The sequence below is a fragment of the Stigmatopora nigra genome, chromosome 14 (assembly GCF_051989575.1).
Source record: "Stigmatopora nigra isolate UIUO_SnigA chromosome 14, RoL_Snig_1.1, whole genome shotgun sequence".
NCBI classification, from domain to species: domain Eukaryota; kingdom Metazoa; phylum Chordata; class Actinopteri; order Syngnathiformes; family Syngnathidae; genus Stigmatopora; species Stigmatopora nigra.
In genome coordinates this window covers 8,532,239-8,551,207 of record NC_135521.1, presented here as the reverse complement: position 1 = coordinate 8,551,207, position 18,969 = coordinate 8,532,239, and the positions used below count along the sequence as shown (strand labels likewise).

The 18,969-nt window shown below is 41.1% G+C and overlaps 1 protein-coding gene across 1 annotated transcript in view; it reads right to left on the bottom strand.

The window, feature by feature from the left end:
* Window positions 1-9,515: 9,515 nt before the first annotated feature.
* fat4 (FAT atypical cadherin 4) overlaps window positions 9,516-18,969 on the bottom strand; it is a 71,491-nt gene continuing 62,037 nt past the window's right edge. Inside the window, exons 11-17 of the mRNA XM_077732924.1 lie at window positions 18,652-18,959; window positions 16,791-16,876; window positions 15,797-15,976; window positions 15,394-15,518; window positions 14,092-14,309; window positions 13,320-13,581; window positions 9,516-12,365 (exon numbers count right to left, since the gene is read on the bottom strand). Coding sequence (XP_077589050.1) covers window positions 10,462-12,365; window positions 13,320-13,581; window positions 14,092-14,309; window positions 15,394-15,518; window positions 15,797-15,976; window positions 16,791-16,876; window positions 18,652-18,959 — 3,083 coding nt within the window. The 3' untranslated portion in view covers window positions 9,516-10,461. The remainder of the gene's footprint in view (window positions 12,366-13,319; window positions 13,582-14,091; window positions 14,310-15,393; window positions 15,519-15,796; window positions 15,977-16,790; window positions 16,877-18,651; window positions 18,960-18,969) is intronic.

The window sequence follows — 18,969 nt, the reverse complement described above, 5'->3', positions numbered from 1 at the left end:
GCTCGGGAGAGAATGTGCTGGCATCGGTAGTAATCCCCGGGTCGTACTTTGGTGTTTTTTTTAGCCTCCAGAATTTACTTTCACTGCTTTTTACAAATAGAGAAAACAACACTTGTAAAAGGAGAACATACCTGAAGCGGAAAATGAAGGTTGACGGTTCAAAATGGGATTTGGAAGTGTTGAGTTTATTAGAGTTATTGTTCCTTTAGGATTAGGACAGATAATATAGCTGAGTTGAATTTAATCTATTTTGTTGCTTAGTAACCCGTGCATTATGTGGCCGTCATCCTTGCACAATTACATTTTTTCGCAGTCTGTGTTGTATGAGTTTACATTTAGGATTTGTTAGTGTTAGGAATTAGGAATTAGCAAATGTGTTATGATTTTGGAAAGAGTTACTTAAGCCTTAGACTGAGGTTTAACTGGGAAAGTATTAGAGGCTAACTTTAACTGGGTAAAGCTTAGGCTTTGAAGCCTATCAGGGTTATACATACACATGTGATAAATGTACTTTTAGTTACTACCACAACTACATCTGTCAAATGTTCTATTAACATGAAAATTCATATCAATCTGAGTAACTCTGATAGGTTTTGATGGACATTATTTTTCGATTTCTGCATTACAAAAGTATATGGCATACTTATTTTTGTATTATTTATGTCCATTATTATAGTTCGAAACTTAGCCTTACTGAGTATCTCCGCTATTCCAACTTCCATCTATAGTGTGGCAGCACTTCCTGCCATTGTATGCCAGGAAAACCCAAGCACTCTTGGCTGCTCTCTAATGACCTGCTTTATCCAGCCCTGAAACTTCACACACCTACACAAACACACACACATACAAAGGAAAGAAATTGAGTAGTCCAACCACAAACACATTCACTTTCTGTTGAAGTGCCTCAAACCGCTGACCAGGTTGGCCAAAAAAGCTCTTGATCTGCCACAACCCTCTCAAAAAGCTACCCAACCACCTACTTGACCAAAGTGCAAGTCACTTATGGGTATAATTGAAAGATTTTTTTTATACCCAGAAAAGGCTTTAGCCCTGAATTAAACAAATACATCCTCCAAAAAGAAAAAGGTTCATGACTTTGTCAATGAATAGTTTCCAAACATATACACCATTTTTTTGGGCGGGTCCTAGCCATTAACACAAATGGGAGAGAAGACTTAATTCAGAGCACGGCGCCCAAGCTTCAGGATTTGAGGGGAAACCGCCCTTAAATCATCTTGTTGGCAAGGGTGGCTGCCAAGGTATTTTCATGTCGTGGCCTGCGTCTTTGTGGACAGGCATGGTGGTTGACCTCTTTTACATGTCTTTTAACATAGCGGAAGGTGGAGCCTCTGTCGTAAATCTCTACAAAATCCAATGACTTTCTCACAGAGTCTGCCTTTAAGAGGAACGAGACAATGAGGGTTAAGTGTAGTATCACATCAAGTCTCTAAAGTGGGGATCATACTTGGATTATCTACTAAAGAAAGATGACTTGGACAATTTTTCTGTTAGCTGAGTCACTTGTCTTTAACCTGAAGGCTTAACCATTCTTCCGACTTGAGTTCATATACATAAATTGTCGGGGTTCTTCTTTTAAAGCAACAAAAATAAAAAGCCAATGCTTTTACTAACTTGACAGTGATGAGAAAGGAATTTACCAAAATGCATACTGACATGCCACAAAGCTTGTAGGAGGATGACTGTTGGACAAATGAGACAATGCTTGATTTTTGGAAAGTCTCATTAACTCTATGTTTACTGAAATAACTCTCTACCTTCTATGAAACATTGAAGAGACAGAATTAGGTTCTCTATGGCCATTGGAGACTGGCATCTGTGCAGTCTGTTTACTGTGAACCAGAGTTTGTTGAATTTTCCAGAATCTGCAAGGCCACTGTAGTTTTTCTGGAGACTATTGTAAATCCAGTCCAGTCCAGTTTTTAAATACCAACACTGACAATGTCCAAGGATCTGATGAATGATGTTGTTTTCGCCAAGGAGAGTAGCGTTCCATCCCACCATCATCCGAAGAACGTTTGGGAGGACAAGTAAACCCATCACACTGCATTTTTATGTGCCCTCGCTCAAAATAATAGCGGGTGCAAGAATTTAAAGAGAACCTCGAAGCCGCCTCTGTTTACCAAGTAGTAAAAGTGAACGCAGCCCGGGATGGAAGCGTATGCTCATTTTCAGACCGAATGTTTTCGCCGACACTTTTAGGTAAAGATGTGTAGAGAACGTTGTTCTACTTTGAAGAAGCCTCATAAAAATACCTGAAAGCCATCCAAGATTGACTTGTTCAAGTGGTGGGTACAACAAAAGCATTAATGGGTCCCATAATTGTGACTTTATAGACTTTACTGCTTTCCTTTTCCCCTCACAGCTGCTGAAGCTCTTTTTGACAGTACAGGAACCAATGCCAAATCCCAATAAACCTCTTTTCCAAATGGACTGAACGTCCAGCTCGGAACCGCCCCTTTCCAAAGGCCAGCTATCCCGGCAAATATCGAAGTGCATTTGAGATCTCCAGAAAGTGAAACATAAGAGGAGGAAGATTAGATGTCCAAAGAAAGCAGATTGCAAGTGTAGAATAGGAACCAGGTGCAGCCTTTGGAGGGTATTCACAAAACTGAGACCAAGTGGATTTGATCGCATGGAAATATTGGGAAGAAACCGATGTCTCCGAGTAGCAAACTCCCAGATGCTCTCAGATAACCTCGATAACACGGATGGAAGAATCAGAAATTGACAATTTGTTTTGGTGTAATGTTTTTAGACATTTCCTGGGTTTCTACTTCAAGTCCGCCTGGGAAAATCTCCTGATCAACAACAAATTTGAGCTAATTACTATGCTAAATATAAATAAACTCATGGTATCTAAATGTACTTGTATATATTGAATCTATCAAAATGTATGGCATTTCCATAAATGTCTGTTACAAGTTAGTCACTGATAAATATCCAATCCATTTGACGTGTGACAGTAAATAACATTCATTCACTGCCAACCCTTCCACTTCAAATGGATTAGACGTGATTCTATAAAAATAAAAGTATTTTACTATATCAATCCCAACAAGTCTGGCTCTTACATTTGAAAGAAAATTTAACAACATTGTTGTGGTTAGAAGAAAATCCTTACTATTGTTGCATAATAATATATGTGGCATTATAGTGGCGTTATTTCACAGCCTTTGGTTCAAAGAATCGCCAACAAAAGCATCGTACGTCTCACCACATGCACGCCTCAGCAACGTCCGCTCTGAGGTGGCGATGACAATGAAGTCATTTCTGGACACGTTGGCAAGCAAGTGACAACAACGGTGACCAACTAAAACAGACCAAGTGGAGGTTCTTATTATTATAACCTTCTTTGCCCAAGACTAACAACAATACGCTGGAAGGGGATGAATAGCAATATAAAAACTAAAAGAAAAACTGCGGTAAAACAAAAAAATCCCTTGAGTCAAATAGACGACTGAATCTTTGTCTGAGTGTGGGAAAAGAATCGTCTTAGGTAAATCAATGGCGTCTGGCGACCTCAGAAATCGCTAATTTTGCTCCCCTATTGGCACGATTTGAATTTGCATGCCACTGCAACGTTTTTTTTTTGAGAAACACTAAAGAGATATGTTCTTGATTGAACAATTTGAATGTACTTTTATGGATTCTACATGGAGGCGGCTCAAGGTCACAATCCTGAAGACCACCTCAGTTGAGTCACGCAAAAAATACCAAACAAGGCCTCTTCTTTTCAACGAGCCACGCGGCAATGGCGACATGAAGGGAGGAGAAAAAAAAGAAGAAAAAAGCTGGAAAGAGACAGCAAACTCAACACTTCTTTTTCTAAAGAAAATCTGACCTACAAGTGAACTCACAGAATTCACGTTGGCGGCCAACGTAAGCAGATGCCTCCTTGTCAGCCTCTTATTTATGCATTATGAGAGGCTAAAAAATCAGCAACAAATGGAATTTCCGTTACGATAGGGGGTCAGGGAGGTCTCCTTACTCACTCAACTTATGCCCAATTAAAACCTTTTCATGGACAAATGACCCTCTGAGTGCACCCGTTAGCTGCCATTGATGTCCTTAGACATCCGACCTATTTTTATTGGGAGTGGCAAATGTACTTTTATTGCGATATTAGCCCCTTCCAGTCAAAATCGATTGGACGTCTATTCACATTCAAGTCATTCAAACATAACATTCACAGCCAATCCTTGCAGTTTAAAAAAAATGGTCGTCTACTGCCAATGTCATGCAATAAGTCAAATATAATGCAATAATAGTAGAAATAATAATGCACTTTTCCATCAATGAATTATACTGGCCATTCTATGACCGAATATTAAAGTCACTTGTTGCACGTAAATGATTTATGGTGATAGTTAAAAAAACATCAATTAATAAATATAAAAGTATATTTGTGGGAACCTATTTCTGAGTTAAGTAGAACCATAATAGAACCAGAACCAGCTCAAATAATGGAAATAAAGCTTGTTAATTTATTCTAATAGAGGAATGAAAATTCAAACAAAAACACCCATCAAACCAACAAAGTTTCCAATTTATGAATGTGTCAAATATGACATGCCAGCAAGAGGCGTCATACTTGTGAGGAGTCAAGAACAAATATTTAATCTGTTTTTTTTAATTATTCAGTGATTTATCGCTAGAATGAAGCATTGATGGTCAAAAATAGCTCCCCCAACGTGGAAGCAATTTCTGCTCATTAGGCTTCTATTTGTGCTCCGATTGGAGTTGTTGTTTTTGGGTTTTTGTGCCAGAGACGATCAAAGCCTTGCCTTGATGTTAATAGCGCACGCCTGCTGTTGTCTCAGCAATTGTGGGACTTGAACCGTGAAAAAGAAAAACAACATTTTCCTACCTTAGACAATGAAAGCACAATAATCACATTTGGAGTGTAAACATGCCACTTATAACTATTATTCATGCATTTATGATGTCAAAATGTCTATTTTTGTGTGGATTCAAATCAAAGGGATTTACTCAAGTAAAGTATGCAATATGTGAGCAAGACTATGTTACTATGGCATATTAATACACCCCCCTAATTTAAAATAGTATATTTCAAACCAAACCAATGTATTTAATGGCAGAGGCACAATTTTATGAATAATAAAACCGTAAATAAAAATACCAGTCACGAAACTAAAATATAGTCACCCAATACAAACTTAGCACATTTTGTCAACATTTAGTTGACATTTCAATTTAAAACTTAACATGTGACGTTTTGTCTTTTCACAGTTATTTTTTCTCTCTCTCTCTTTCAAAATGTCCCATTTTGATTTCCCTTTACTTTGTGTGGTCGGTCGCCCGAGGCATTTTCAGTCCCACTTGCCCCTCTGTCCAATGTGATGGAGCCCAACACAGACACAAGGTGCTTTATGTAGGTGGGAGGTAACCGGGCCATTGAGAGACAATGAGCATGAAGCCCGGACCCTTTTGAAAGCCCAAAGTGAAAAGATTAGGACTTGAGAGTGGGGCCTGGGAAAATCCACCACTCAAGTGGACCAATGAGCAGAGGGAAGCACAAAGAAGTCATGAGATCTTCTTGTATTTGATTTAACCCCCATCAAAATTCATTTGCATGTCACTCACCTGCCAAGTCCTTTTCTGCACATCTCTTGTTCGTCTGTCTGTCCGTTTGTTTATTTGTTTATTTGGAGATGACATTTTTGTCAAGAAGCCTGTTTGAAAGTCCTGAATTCCTGCAGATGCCTGTTTAAAATAAAGAAATAGATTTTAATGTAAATGGATAATTGGATGTGGACATTTTTGTCACATCCAAGCTTTAAAATAATATGTATTTATCCGTACCTTAATGACTAGTGATATGAAATAGGAATACTATTGACTTAATTGTGAAAGATACCCGGGACCCTGATTAGGAAAAAGAGTGTTTTTTTTTTTTTTATTATAAATGAAAATTAAATCTGACTTTAATCTCAGTTTAGATATTCAAAAACTCAAATCAAATTCTCATATTGCAACTGCTAGAAAAATAACTGATTTGTAAACTGTCACTCAACATCAACAAAAACATTCTTTAACAAAAATAATATTTCTTACTACTAATGAGGATAAAGCAGTTCAGAAAATTAAACAAAAAATAATGTAAGCACATATTACCATTCTTTATATATTACTACAAGATATACTTTAAAAAAATCATGAATTAACTTTCACTTTAATCTCGTGATAAATACCTTACCATTATTGGTTCCCTCCAAAAAGAATACAATTTGACACTACCATAGAATAATTTTCTCACGAAACTAATCTTAGTCTTTCTTTTTCTTCTTAAAATTTATCTCTGTCTTCGTCAACTTCGAAGCGTCAAAAGCCAACCGCAACCTTTGTTCTTATGGCCTGCATGTATGGTATTCACCATGTGGAAAGGCATGTAATGCTTTGCATATGATCAGCAGCATCTTTTTTTTTTGCACACATGTGCATAGAAGCTGCGCGTTTTGCGCGGCCGACTCCAAGCCTTTCAACACACATGAAAGCGATGTTCCGGAGCTGTCGGAAGAAAGTTGCGCATCGCCAGTGCCGTCTTACTTGCCCTCTCTTTCACTCCACTTTCAATCTTTGAGGTTTTTTGAAACGGGACGCCAAAAAGGCGCAAACCTTGTCGTCACGAGCAAACCTTGTCGTCACGAGCTCACGCCGCAGACGGGCCTCGGCGCGCCAAGTGTTTGTGATGCCCTGTGACACTCTGCTACTTCAGCGTTATTTTACGCTCTAATTAGAAGCCACTGATTTACTGTTTGCGCCGGTCAGCCCGACGTGTCTCGCTTTTGAAACGTCCGCCACGACGGTTCGTGTAGCTGACGTCGGAACGGCCGCTTTTAGCCCGTGCTCAACCACACGGCCGACAAACAATCAGTCATCATCCGGAACCACTCGCTTGTACAGCAGAACATCGGTTAATGATGTTCGACAAGCGTGGCGAAAACTGCTGTGCCAGCATGCAATTAAGCGCCAAATCTTTTAGACACAGCTGAAGAAACTTGCGAAAAATGTTTAAAGACCATCTAAATTACAGTTCATCGTTTGCAATCGATGATTTAAGAGATCTTTTTTATGCTTTTCAAGCACGAAATGTTGTTTTTTAGACAGTGAGGGCACCACTGGGATCAAACCCTCGACCCCAGACTAGTCCTCCCAGTTTAAATGAACAGGAACTATCACTATCATTATTTTGCAATGAGTTAAATACTAATGGAGAAAAAAAAAAAAATCTACTATAGTGTTAGTTGGCGCCGCAACCATTGTTTGTTTTGACACATTTGAATTAATTTAGCTTTTCTTGTATTATTCTTGTGATAATTTAAACATGTAAAATTGCGATAACATATTGCACAAAAAAGACCTTGCCTGAAAAAACATGGCACTAAATTGTCCAATCTTTGCTTTATTGTTTCACTGCCATTGTCGAAGCGGTCATTTAATGAGAAAACAATCATAGATCTCCAGAATGTGTCTACAGATTGACTTATGACCGGGAACAACAGCGTTTGATTTAAAAGCTGAGAAGTGCATGTGCTCGGGTGGAACATTTATACAAGGACCATACGCAGCTGCTGTTGGCTTGAGCTCAAGCTGAGTGCATCCTGTGTAGACGTGAAGCGGGTTTACACTAGCGTGCGCCGCGCCTTATTCTGATGTTTATCGCCAAACCCCCCCCCCACCCCCCGGTGTCACAAAAACAAGACTGTGCACTTTCAGATTGGATAGGTAGACCACTCTAGGTGTGTAAATTTTTACTAGGGTACCAACTATTAGTGATTATCAGCTGTGTTCTAATATAATTTATCCAATAAAACATTCACAAAAACAAATTAGTTACCTGTAGTTTTGTTTTTTCTTTCCAGAACTCTTTGGGAATCCCATAAATTGGAGCAGATCTTGCTAAGGTGAAGCTAGTGATGAAGTTCAACACACCTGGAACGACACTTAAAATGGAGATAAGGTAAGGGATTAGTACATTAGTGGTTATGCAGTACATCTTTAAAAAACCAGGGAAGGGCCAAGTTTTTTCGATTAAATGCCATTTGCGTTGCACTGATAATGAATGCGGACTAAAGGAGTCACTAAGGCTAGAGCTTATAATCATCAATCTTCATAAACATTTCTCTGGAGGGGGAAGGCGTGGTGGGGCCAACATCAGCAGCTCAGTGCCACATCCTTTCCTTTACTTTTCTTTCCTTTCATAAATACACCTAAAGTCAGCATGGAAATCATTTGAACGAAGATTAGACACTTGATGACATTTTGCGGGTTCATGAGGAAACGTCACGTGAGCTCCGTGGGAAGTTGAACGCCGCCTCGTTCGCAAACACAGTCCACAGGTTGTAAAATCTGCAAAGCACGTGAGTTTGCCAGATCACTAATGCTGTGGAAGACATCAACAGTTTTCACTCATCGACTAATATGTACAGTAGGGCAAATGTGTATTTAGTCAACCACCAATCGTGCAAGTTATCCTACATGAAAAGATTAGAGAGGCCTGTAATTGTCAACATGGGTAAACCTCAACCCTGAGAGACAGAATGTGGAAAAAAAAACAGAAAATCACAGTTTGATTTTTAAATAATTTAATTGCAAATCATGGTGGAAAATAAATATTTGGTCAAAACCAAAACACTACTTTATGTACATTTTGGGGCTGTCGTTGGGTAACATGGACTTTCAACTCCCTCCACAAATTTTCTATGGGGTTGAAATCTGGAGACTGGCTAGGCCACTCCAGGACCTTGACATGATTCTTTCGAAGCCACTCTTTTGTTGCCCTTGCTGTATATTTAGGGTCATTGACATGCTGAAAGACATAGCCATGTCTCATCTTCAATGTCCTTGCTGATGGAAAGAGATTCTCACTCAAAATATCTCGATACATGACCCCATTCATTCTTTCCTTTACACACAGCCCCACACTTGCACAATTGGTGGTTGACTAAATACAAATTCGCCCCACTGTACATATTAGGCGATGAGCAGAAACTGTTGATGTCTTCCACAGCATTAGTGATCTGGCAAACTCACGTAATTCGCAGATTTGACAAACTATGACTGTGGTTGCGAATGAGGCGCTGGTTCAACTTCCCACGGAGCTCACGTGTTGTTTCCTCATGAACCCGCAAAATGTCATCGTGTCTAATCCTCGTTCAAATGATTTGTCTCACTAGATATTATGCCTTGGAAACGCGTCCATGAGTTTCAGATCACATTTAAATTTGCGGCATTGAAAGTATTATTTGAAATATTGGCATTGGTCAAAAACTATAAATCGAGCTTTTGTACCCATAAAAGATACACAAAAAATACCATTACTTTACTGGGGTAATATTATTTTTACTACCGTTATTATGGAAAAAGTTTATTTAAACTTTGTAATTAATAGTGACGTTCTTTAATTGTCTAAAAGGTATAAAAATTCAACAGAGCTTTAAATAAATATTTTTTTTATTCTGTTATTGGCTTTTTACAAGTACAAAGCATAAAACATGTTATAGTTTTATAAAAAAAAAAAGTGGAAAATACTGATGTTACATATTTAACAGATGTAAAAAATAGGTCTTTAATGCTTACTCTCTCCGAAAGTGAGAATTTACATTTCGGCATTTGAAAAAATATCCATAAAAACACAGCTTAAGTAATTTAAGTTAATAAAATGTACAAAAACAAAGCAACCATACAACATTTTGTCAATATAATGGACAAAGACACCAATGACAATTGACTCCACGTTTGAATTATGTGAACACTGTACACAGTCTGAATGCTATTTTTTTTCTTTGTGATCCATATGCTGTTAACATGTTGATTGAAAAACAAAACGACAGATAAGAGCTGAAATGCAAACTATAGTGCCCAAAACCACAAAAACACAAATTTATCCCCATGCTGTATTCCTCAAATGTGTGTAAGGCAGGCATTTCAATTCATCATCACTCTTGGAGAAATTAGCCAGCTTTCTGTGCGAAAAATAAACTTGAGGCGATAACTGGTGAAGAATGGGTGTGATTTACATGGGAGGTCTGCAGGTGTGGGCCCATTAAAACGCACACATTTCCTTTGCAAGGAGATTATAAAAGTCTGAACAGGAGTTTTGTTTCATTCAACAGCTGGAACTTTTAATTGAATCTGCCATCTTATCTTTCTAGATGCGAGGGGGAGGCAATATCGGTAATACGTTTCAGTAAAATACACATATGGGGTCATTGATTTCCAGAGACAGGCTTCTTCAAAGGGTACAAACAACGTATAGCGGGATAGCAGGGCGAGAAACTGGTGAAACCTTTCCAAGGTGAATGCAGGTGCCGTTGGTTGTGCCTTACTTCATTGAGAGTCGTCGTTATTTTTGTTTTTTAAAACCACATCGAGATAGTCTGATGTCCTTTTCAGCGAACGTCGCTGCAATAAATAGTCTTATACATATTGTTCTGCCTCTCCTTCATTTAGAATGGTGACAGAGCCGTCCCCACTGTTCATTTCAATGTCCTTTACCGATGTGTTTTCAGGTAGCATGGCTAAGTCCTTGAACACATCGACGTAATGTCCAAAACCAGGACCCCAGCTCAAAAGATTGTCCCAGTTGAAGGCCCCTGCGGACGGGCCCAGTTTATGAGGCAGCGTGTTATGCTTCTCATTGGCGGCCATCTGGGTCATACCAGGAACCCCTTCTGCCCGCCGGCTTGAGTACCTCCTCTGCTTCAGCCTCCCGCCATAGTCCTCGTCATCCGCGTCGGACTCGTTCACTTGCGAGAGCTTGGGTACCCGGGAGCTGTAAGTAACTGCTTTTTCCCGGTCGTACTCCATCTCTGAGCAGGTGAAGGAGTCATGTGAGTCACTCTCGGAAGAGGACTCTGGAGCGGGGATGCCGTCGGCAGGGTTGCGGACCCGCGACAGAGGCCGGCGGCCGTCGTCTTCGGAGCTGGAGCGCCCGTGGTCAGCGCTACAGATGCTGGGGTTTCGAGGACGTGGATTGTTCAGCCGCTCCACTTCCTCGATAGAAAGCCCCACAGGGGGGCCGGTCTCCAAAGGGATCTGCTCGATGGGCTGCTTGAGCCGACTCCCCGGGCGAGACGTGTGCCCGTGGCTCGCCATGGTTTGTGGACTCTTGCTACGCCTCCCCAGCCGGGTGGCATAGTTAAACATGGGTGCCGGCTGGCACATGTCATTGTGGAGTTCCAGAGGACTACCCTCGCGGCGAGCTAGGTTAAGCTCCCTGGTTGGAGTGTTTCTGTAGAAGGAAGACGGCTTGGTGAAGGGGGCAGGGGAATGCCTGGATAGGTGGTTGGGCGTAGGGCAAGCTGAGTGGGAGTGGCTAAGTGGGGTGGATCGAAGTGCTTGAGTATACTGAGGTTGGTAAGTGTAACTGGTGGCGCCCAGTGGTAATGGGGACTGCCTTGCAAATCCCAAAGGACTGTGCCTCTGAATTGAGAATTTGGGCGTGTGGCTTCGGAACTGCTTGTAATGCTGAATGATGTCTGCGTCGGATGGTGCGATGCTGCTGGCATTATCGATGTCGTAGTGCTCCATATCCGCCTCCGGGCCGTTACAAGGGGCACAGGGAGCACTGGGGACAGCATCATTGCTGTGAGGGATATCAGACTCATCGTAGATGAGATATGGATTCTCCCTCTCGATTATATCTGGTTTGGGATTCCCTTCAGGTTGCTTGCGGACTGTCATATCATCTCCATAAGGTGGGATATTATCTGGATCATCAAATGCCACATTTTCACTGCCCTTCTTCTTTTTCTTCTTCTCCTTAGGTTTCTTCTCCTTGGTGTCCTTTGGAACTTTGGTTTTGTTGCGCCCCTTGCAGTGGTTACACAAGATGAGACTGAGCACCACCAAAGCGAGCACCGTGGCACAGCTTCCGACGATAGCAGGTACTGCCCAAATAGGGAGAATCATGGCATCTGTCGTAGGGTTTTGGCTGCAAACAAAGCCACCGTTATTGGCTGTCTTGCAGATGGTCCCTTGAGGGCACTGGACACCCAGGCATGCCACCTGGGTCTCACACATCTTTCCAGTGTAAAACTCGGTGCAGACACAGCTGAAACCAAAACGGGGATCTGGCACACAGCTTCCTTGGTTCTGACAGGGACTGGATGCGCAGTCGCCAGGTGGAACACACTGGTATGTGTACCATTGGTTGATGCACATTAGGCCATCCCAGCATGGGCTACTCTCGCACAGGTTTGGACCTCTGCATCCAATCTTGACTGATGGACTGGTCTTCGATAAAGCAACGAGGTTATGTTCACCGGTGAAAGGTAGGTTTTCGCCATTGTATTTAACAAAGGCCAGGCAGCCATCAAAACCTGCCAAGAAAAAAAAATGTAGAAAAGAAAATAGGCATTATTGGCTAGTAAGGCACAACAATTTCCTGAACTAAGTAAGATCACTACTGATTGACTGGGACTGCTGCCTGTTTATTTCCTCTCAAACCAAACAGGATCTGGGAGCTCCGATCACAACAAAAGGAATACTGTTTGGACAGCGAACTGGTGGAAACAAATACATGCTCAACTTGCTGATTTACATAAAAAAGGGTAAGAGTCCTATCCAAACCAGTTGTCTGAGCTGTTGTAGTTTCCAGACATACATCTGTGTTCGATGAGTGTGTCCGTATGTAATTTAATCTCTGGCTTTGTGTTTTGCCAAACACCACTGCCTCCTCAGTAATGTTAATATTTATTTTTATTATTACATTCACTGCAGTGCACTTTCAGGCCATTTTGTATTTGATCATTGAGTATTGAAGATGCACAGTAGTATACTGCTGATGTCAGAGATGTTTGACGTGAGTCTGTATGCTCGGAAATGTGCCCTACTCCAACAAATCAAGATTATTACCATATTAGTCTATGGCATTAAATTAGTTTTCCGTTCCTTGAATGTAGGAAATTTTCTATGCTGCATTCCATCAGTCTGGAAATACTCTGCTTCACCCTTTCCAAACAGTCCTTAGCACAGCCTCGAGGATATCAGATCTGTGATTTAGCTCGAAAAAACGAAGCTGAAACTACAAAATATCCTCAAAGGCGACACACTCTGAAATCTTATTAAATCATTATTTACTCTTTCCCTTCCCTACATTTATGGTTGATATTTGGATATAGGAATATTTTGTCAAATATTGTAAACACCATGCAACTGTTATCCAATTCAATCAAATTTGCTTTTACCATTTGAAACACTGTCATTTTAGATGCATCCTTATGTGACCGGAACCCTCCAAATTTGAACTGAAGCTCCCTGAACTACAATCTCACCTGCTGCAGTTTTCTGGTGTTGTGGACCGGGTGGGATCCCTCCGAGGGAAAAGCTGAGAACTTGAAGACCTCCAAAGTCCTGGGTTGGATGCTGGATGACGCGGGAGTGACTGTTGTCCACTTGTATCAAGGTGGTGGAGCCATTCTTAACCAGAATGAGTGTGTGCCATACTCCATCTGAAAGCACTACATCTCCGAGGGTCCTCTCCACTTTGCCTCCCACACCAGCCTCTGAGATGTAGTGGATGTTGCCATTTCTTAGCTATGAAATGGAGACAAAGATTTGGTTATTTAAAACCACACCCACAAGAAATAAAACAGTTTAATCTTCATCTTTCCTCATTACAGGCTTAGTTTTTAACAAAAGAACAATCTTACATCCTCTAGTCATAATATTGGTACTGCTTTTTTGTGATAGTGTACTTTTGGTAGGAAAAAAGGGTATTTTCACATTGTTGCCTGCACCGTTCCACATAATTGTTTTTTTTTCTTCGTTGGCGCAGATAACTAAAACTCCAGACTTCCTCTCGTGATCATGTTCAATACTTCAGGGGCATTGACTTCCCTTGGAAAACATTTTATTCCAGAGCTGCCTTGTTTCATTATTTATAAGTTGAATCAATCTGACTCTGTTTAACCGAAGGAACAGCCTGTTTGGTGCTCTCAGGGAAGTCATGTGCGAAAATGGTGGGTGATACATTAACAGGATTGGACATGTAGGAGGTGGGAGTAGAGTTTATGTGCGCAAGTTATCAAATATCTGCTTCCTTACCTTAACAGTGGTGTAATTACTGCTTTCTTGTACATGCAGCAAGGTGCCACTCTTGCCACGTGTCCTAAACTTGACCTCCAGACGGCTGGGAACCGCAATTTCGCGGTTCCCACCATGCAAGGCCCGTCTCAGTAGGACGTCGCGCTTCGGGCCTTGCTTTAGGGCGTAGTCCAGGCGACCGGTGCCGTCGAGGGATAGCGCTGTGTCGGCTGTGATGTCTGTGAAACAGAACGGAACAAAGACAAAGAATTTTCATGATCTGTTTCAATCTTCAGTGTTTATCTGTGGCTTTGAGTCGTTACTTGTTCTGCAGCTGCTGGACACTCATGTTGTTTTTTTTCCACATTCAGTTGCCAGACCCACAAATTGGACTTTCTTTGCTCACTCATAATTACAGATGGCCAACCTTAAGTACGGAGGTCCAATAAGAGGGTTCCATGTGCTACTGAGCAATGTAGTAGTGCACATTATAAACTAATTGTAATATTTGTTGTAATATTTGGATTTTTAAACTGTATTTGAACTAGTACTGTTTAATCTTTAGATGGACTTTTACTAAAATGTATCTCTTGAATAAGCCTTGGTTTCCAGTTTGCTTCTTTCAACAGCCCTATCTATGATGTCGGCCTTTATTTCTCAAACTTACCTTGTGTCATGGAGGATATTTTCTAAGAAATGTGTCATTGCCTTGACTGCTTGGAATAATACAGCTGAAACAGTATATTACCATTAGAATTACTTCATAGTTAAGCGATTGTGCTTAAACTTAAAAAAAAAAAACTTGAATATACTATCGGTATAGTATCAGCCGAACCATGTTAAGTTGTGTTTACATTACCAGACTGTATTTCAGTCAGCCCCAAATGTATAACAGGTTGAGATATAATTTTTAAATAACTTTTTAGCCAAAAAAAGAGAGTAAGATCTACTATACCGCCGACACATTGATAACGCTGCCTATACAGCAATGCCAGGCAAGCTAGATCCCACCAGCTGTGTCAACAATATCACTGTCTTCACCCTCTGAGCTGTTGAAAGATGCACAGCTGTGTCTCACATTTTTCTTTTGAGTATTTTCATGAAGAAGGGAGAATAAGACAAACAGCTGTCAAACACCACATTGTTTGCCTCCATGCGCATTGCGTGCGAGGAATATTTCAAATCAGCAAGCCCTTCGGGGGCGGTCAATTAATGACACTTTAATGACAATCTATCTGTCTATTATAAATTAATTCACAATGCATACTCCTAATCTTAAAGGGCATCAGTAAAGTAAATCAGTGGAATATGATGCCAACTTACATTTCTCACAGTATTTGCCAGTGAAGCCATCCACGCACTGGCACTGCTGCCAAGACCAGTGGTCTAAGCAGGTGCCCCCGTGTCTACAGGGGTTGGCGGTGCAGGCTGCCTCCAATCTTGGACATCTTGAAAAATAGACAATCAGATTTGTCAGTTTGACAAGGCAAACCGAATCTTCAGCAAAAGAGGCAAAGGACTCTCGAAAAGAAGTTGTGGATGATTAGCATATTAAAAGATCTGCCTCTACTTCAACAAAAATGTTTGCCATCCTTCAGTGTTTAAGAAATGCTGCTAAAGATGAGCAGATGTCCCACAGTGAGAGATGAACAGATAGAAGCAAATGGGGAGAGGGTGAAAGCAGGACTGAACGGACGAGGGGCAGTCGGGCGTGGGGGTTACCGACCTGTCAAGGATGCCGTGTGATGCCACAGCCTGACTGGGCTCCAGTGGACGACCGTTGACAGCCAATTCCATGATACAGCCTACAAAGTCATGGGTGGCGACCTGGCCGCGTCGGTGGAGGACAGACTCTATTGACCTCACGCCCCCCACTGAGAGACGGTTGGGTTCGACATCCAGGATCCTACACACAGAAAGTAAAGACACAATGAACTATATAATCATAAATTCATTGTAATTTCTCAATCCCTGGTCATGACTCTGTCGTAATCTCTCATTCTTTTGGGTTTGACTTTTCCTTAACTCCTCAAAGATGAAAAAAAAAAAAGAGCATCACAAAGCAACTTTTGCTGAACATTTCTCAGGCATTAGGTTACTTGAGAAAGGCAAATGATTTCATGTTCAAGTTGGAACAAACATATTGTTGAGAAGAGACAAAAACAGTCTTGATTTTATTTGAGGACAACTTGGCCATAGAATGCTCGAGTGAACTCGGCCAAGCGAGCTTCTACAGTTACCTCACTTGTTCCCAACGTGGCGCTCGGCATGATGACTGCGAGCTGTTTTGTGAGACATTTGCCGGGCCAGGATTAAAGAATACTCATTAACACCACACAGAAATTACTCTGTTAAGTCCTTCGTTGAGTACTTGGCAATTTTACCGCCACCATTATTGGCGGGATAATTTTACACCCCTCCAATAAAAGCCAAAAACGTTTTTGGTGACGACCAACAGACATGCAAGCCCTGACAAATCTTTGGCAAATGTTGGCTAACATTGCTTGTCGGGAAATGTGTGTTGAATTATTATTATTTTCTTTTTAAGGGGCGTGGAGTGTTCCTAAGATACACGGAAAAAGAAACATAACAGGTGGAATAAAACATTTGGAATCTGACAATTACTTATGGAGTTTTCCAGGCCTCAGGCATTGGATGTGTCATCCTGATTTTGGTATTTACACTTGAACTGGAGAAATGAGGGGAAAATTTTGTCTTACCAGTCAGTGTGAACTGCCACGTTGCTCACGGCACAGTAGCCTGGTTCCTGGTTCTCGCCACACAGGTCTACAGTCAACGAGGCGGCCTACAGGACAAACATTGTGGATTATATACCTTCCGAGACAAATTCAATAAACCAATACGTCTTCTTTGGGCACATGCCAACAATCTTGGAAGTTGCAAAGCCTCCAAATGTTAAAATCGTCCCTTGTGTGCAACCAATGTTGCTATGTCAACATTCCAAGATCTTGGTCTGGACTCACAAAAGTCTTGTCCCATCTCGTCTCAAACTGCCCAATGGGCAGGAGTCGTGATATTCAGTCTAGACTGCAATGTTGTAAATGTGTTAACTTGATTAGAAGGAGAAGAAAAGGTTGAATCAAGCAATAACAGCAATTGTGGTATTGGGAACCCTCAACTGTGTAATTTACTGCAAAAATGAGCATTTTTAAACCAAATTTACATACATGGTATGAGCTCAGTGAATTCTGGTATCAAGCAAGTCTTGGTCTCGGCTAGTATGGTCTTGAGCACAACACTATTGGTCCAGTTACAAGTAAAATAATCCAATTTTCGACCGCCTATTGAGGAACGATTGTTTACAATGGTGTCAAGGGATTACCCAGCAAATGCATGTAGGATTGTGCTGTGATAGTCTATATTAGAGTATAGCTTTCTTCAGCTGTCAAACAGATATGGTCATGGTTCTGTGCTTTGGTGATGAAATTACTCGATGATTGCTTAAAATTGAGGTCTCCAAACTGAGTGAATGTACAAAAAAATGTCAAAAATGGAGGCAACTCTACCGCACCCCTGCTGGATCTTATGTTAACACGGACCACACGAGACTGAGATCTCAGAACATAAACCATCAACCAACAGTGTATTTCTCTCTTTGCCACACATGGGTCGCACATAACAACATGACCCCTTTGAAGAGCCGTGAAAAATGTCAGAATCACATGAACATTTTCCGAACTTGGAGTAATCAAAGGCCATAAAGCCTGGTAAATGCCACTTGCTATCCAGTATCTTGCTGTGGTCTCAGAGGTTTTTTTTTCTTTTTCCTCAAAGCCTTTGAAAATTTGACTGTATTGCTTTTGTGTGTGGCTAAGGGAATGTGAGGAGAGTACCGCAACTGCCCATTGTTTTTTGAGCAAACCATGGAACTGGTCTTGTGCCGGGGTGCAGTCTGTGCAGTCTTAAAGACTTGTTTTGTTACTATACGACTTTGATTGGGTTCTACTGTGACTAGTATCGTGCATTTAAATAAATCTCTATGTAATAAGATGGAGACTTGAGTCCAGAATTTCAAGTCTTAACTTCTCATGCTGATCACCAACTGGACCACTGCCACATTTACTTGCTTCACTGTAATAGTTTCCAAATTATCACTTTTTACAATGTAAAAAAAAACCAATAACTTAACAGTTTTTCAAAGTGCCCCTATGAAATTTCCCCTGCTCCATGGGAGAGATTTTTTTTGTAAAGTTGGAGGCTTATTTGATAAAAAAAACCTGTCACACACTTTCATGCATTCTTATTGCCACTGCATGTCCGTCTGGATGAAGCCTCTCATTTCAAGAGACACAATTTTAATCTTTTAGACTCTTAGATCCTTATATGGTAAATCAGAAACACGCAATAGAATTGTAATTACAAACTGTGGATGCTGTAAGCAGAGCTAGCAGTGGTCTGGCAAACTGCAATTATCTGATGGTGCAAACAACACGCTGGCTGCTGTTTAGCTAGGAAACCTCAGGACATAAACTGTGTTCTATTCTGCGTTTTCTTCCTCTTACGCAATTAAGCTGTTGCGTTAAACCTCAAACATGTCCCGTAAAAAGAGGCCAAACTTACCATCCCAGCCCTCCTGGCAATGACTGTGTGGAACTGCCCGTCAGACACTTTTATCATGGTCATCAGTTTGTACGTTCCACTTCCCAAGTTGAAGGAAAAGCGCATCCGTCCTTCAAAAATCTCCAGTGCTAAGAACTCTGCCTTGTCCCCGGTCTGGTTATCGTGGTTGTACATGAGCAAAGCATTCTCCTTCAACGTGGCAAACTTTATATAAATGTAGTTATTGTTGGGGTCCAGTGAAGGGAATTCCATGTAGGAGAGCTCCTCGAAGCCATAGCTGTTTAGTTCACAGTGTTTACCAAATACACCTGAGGAAGA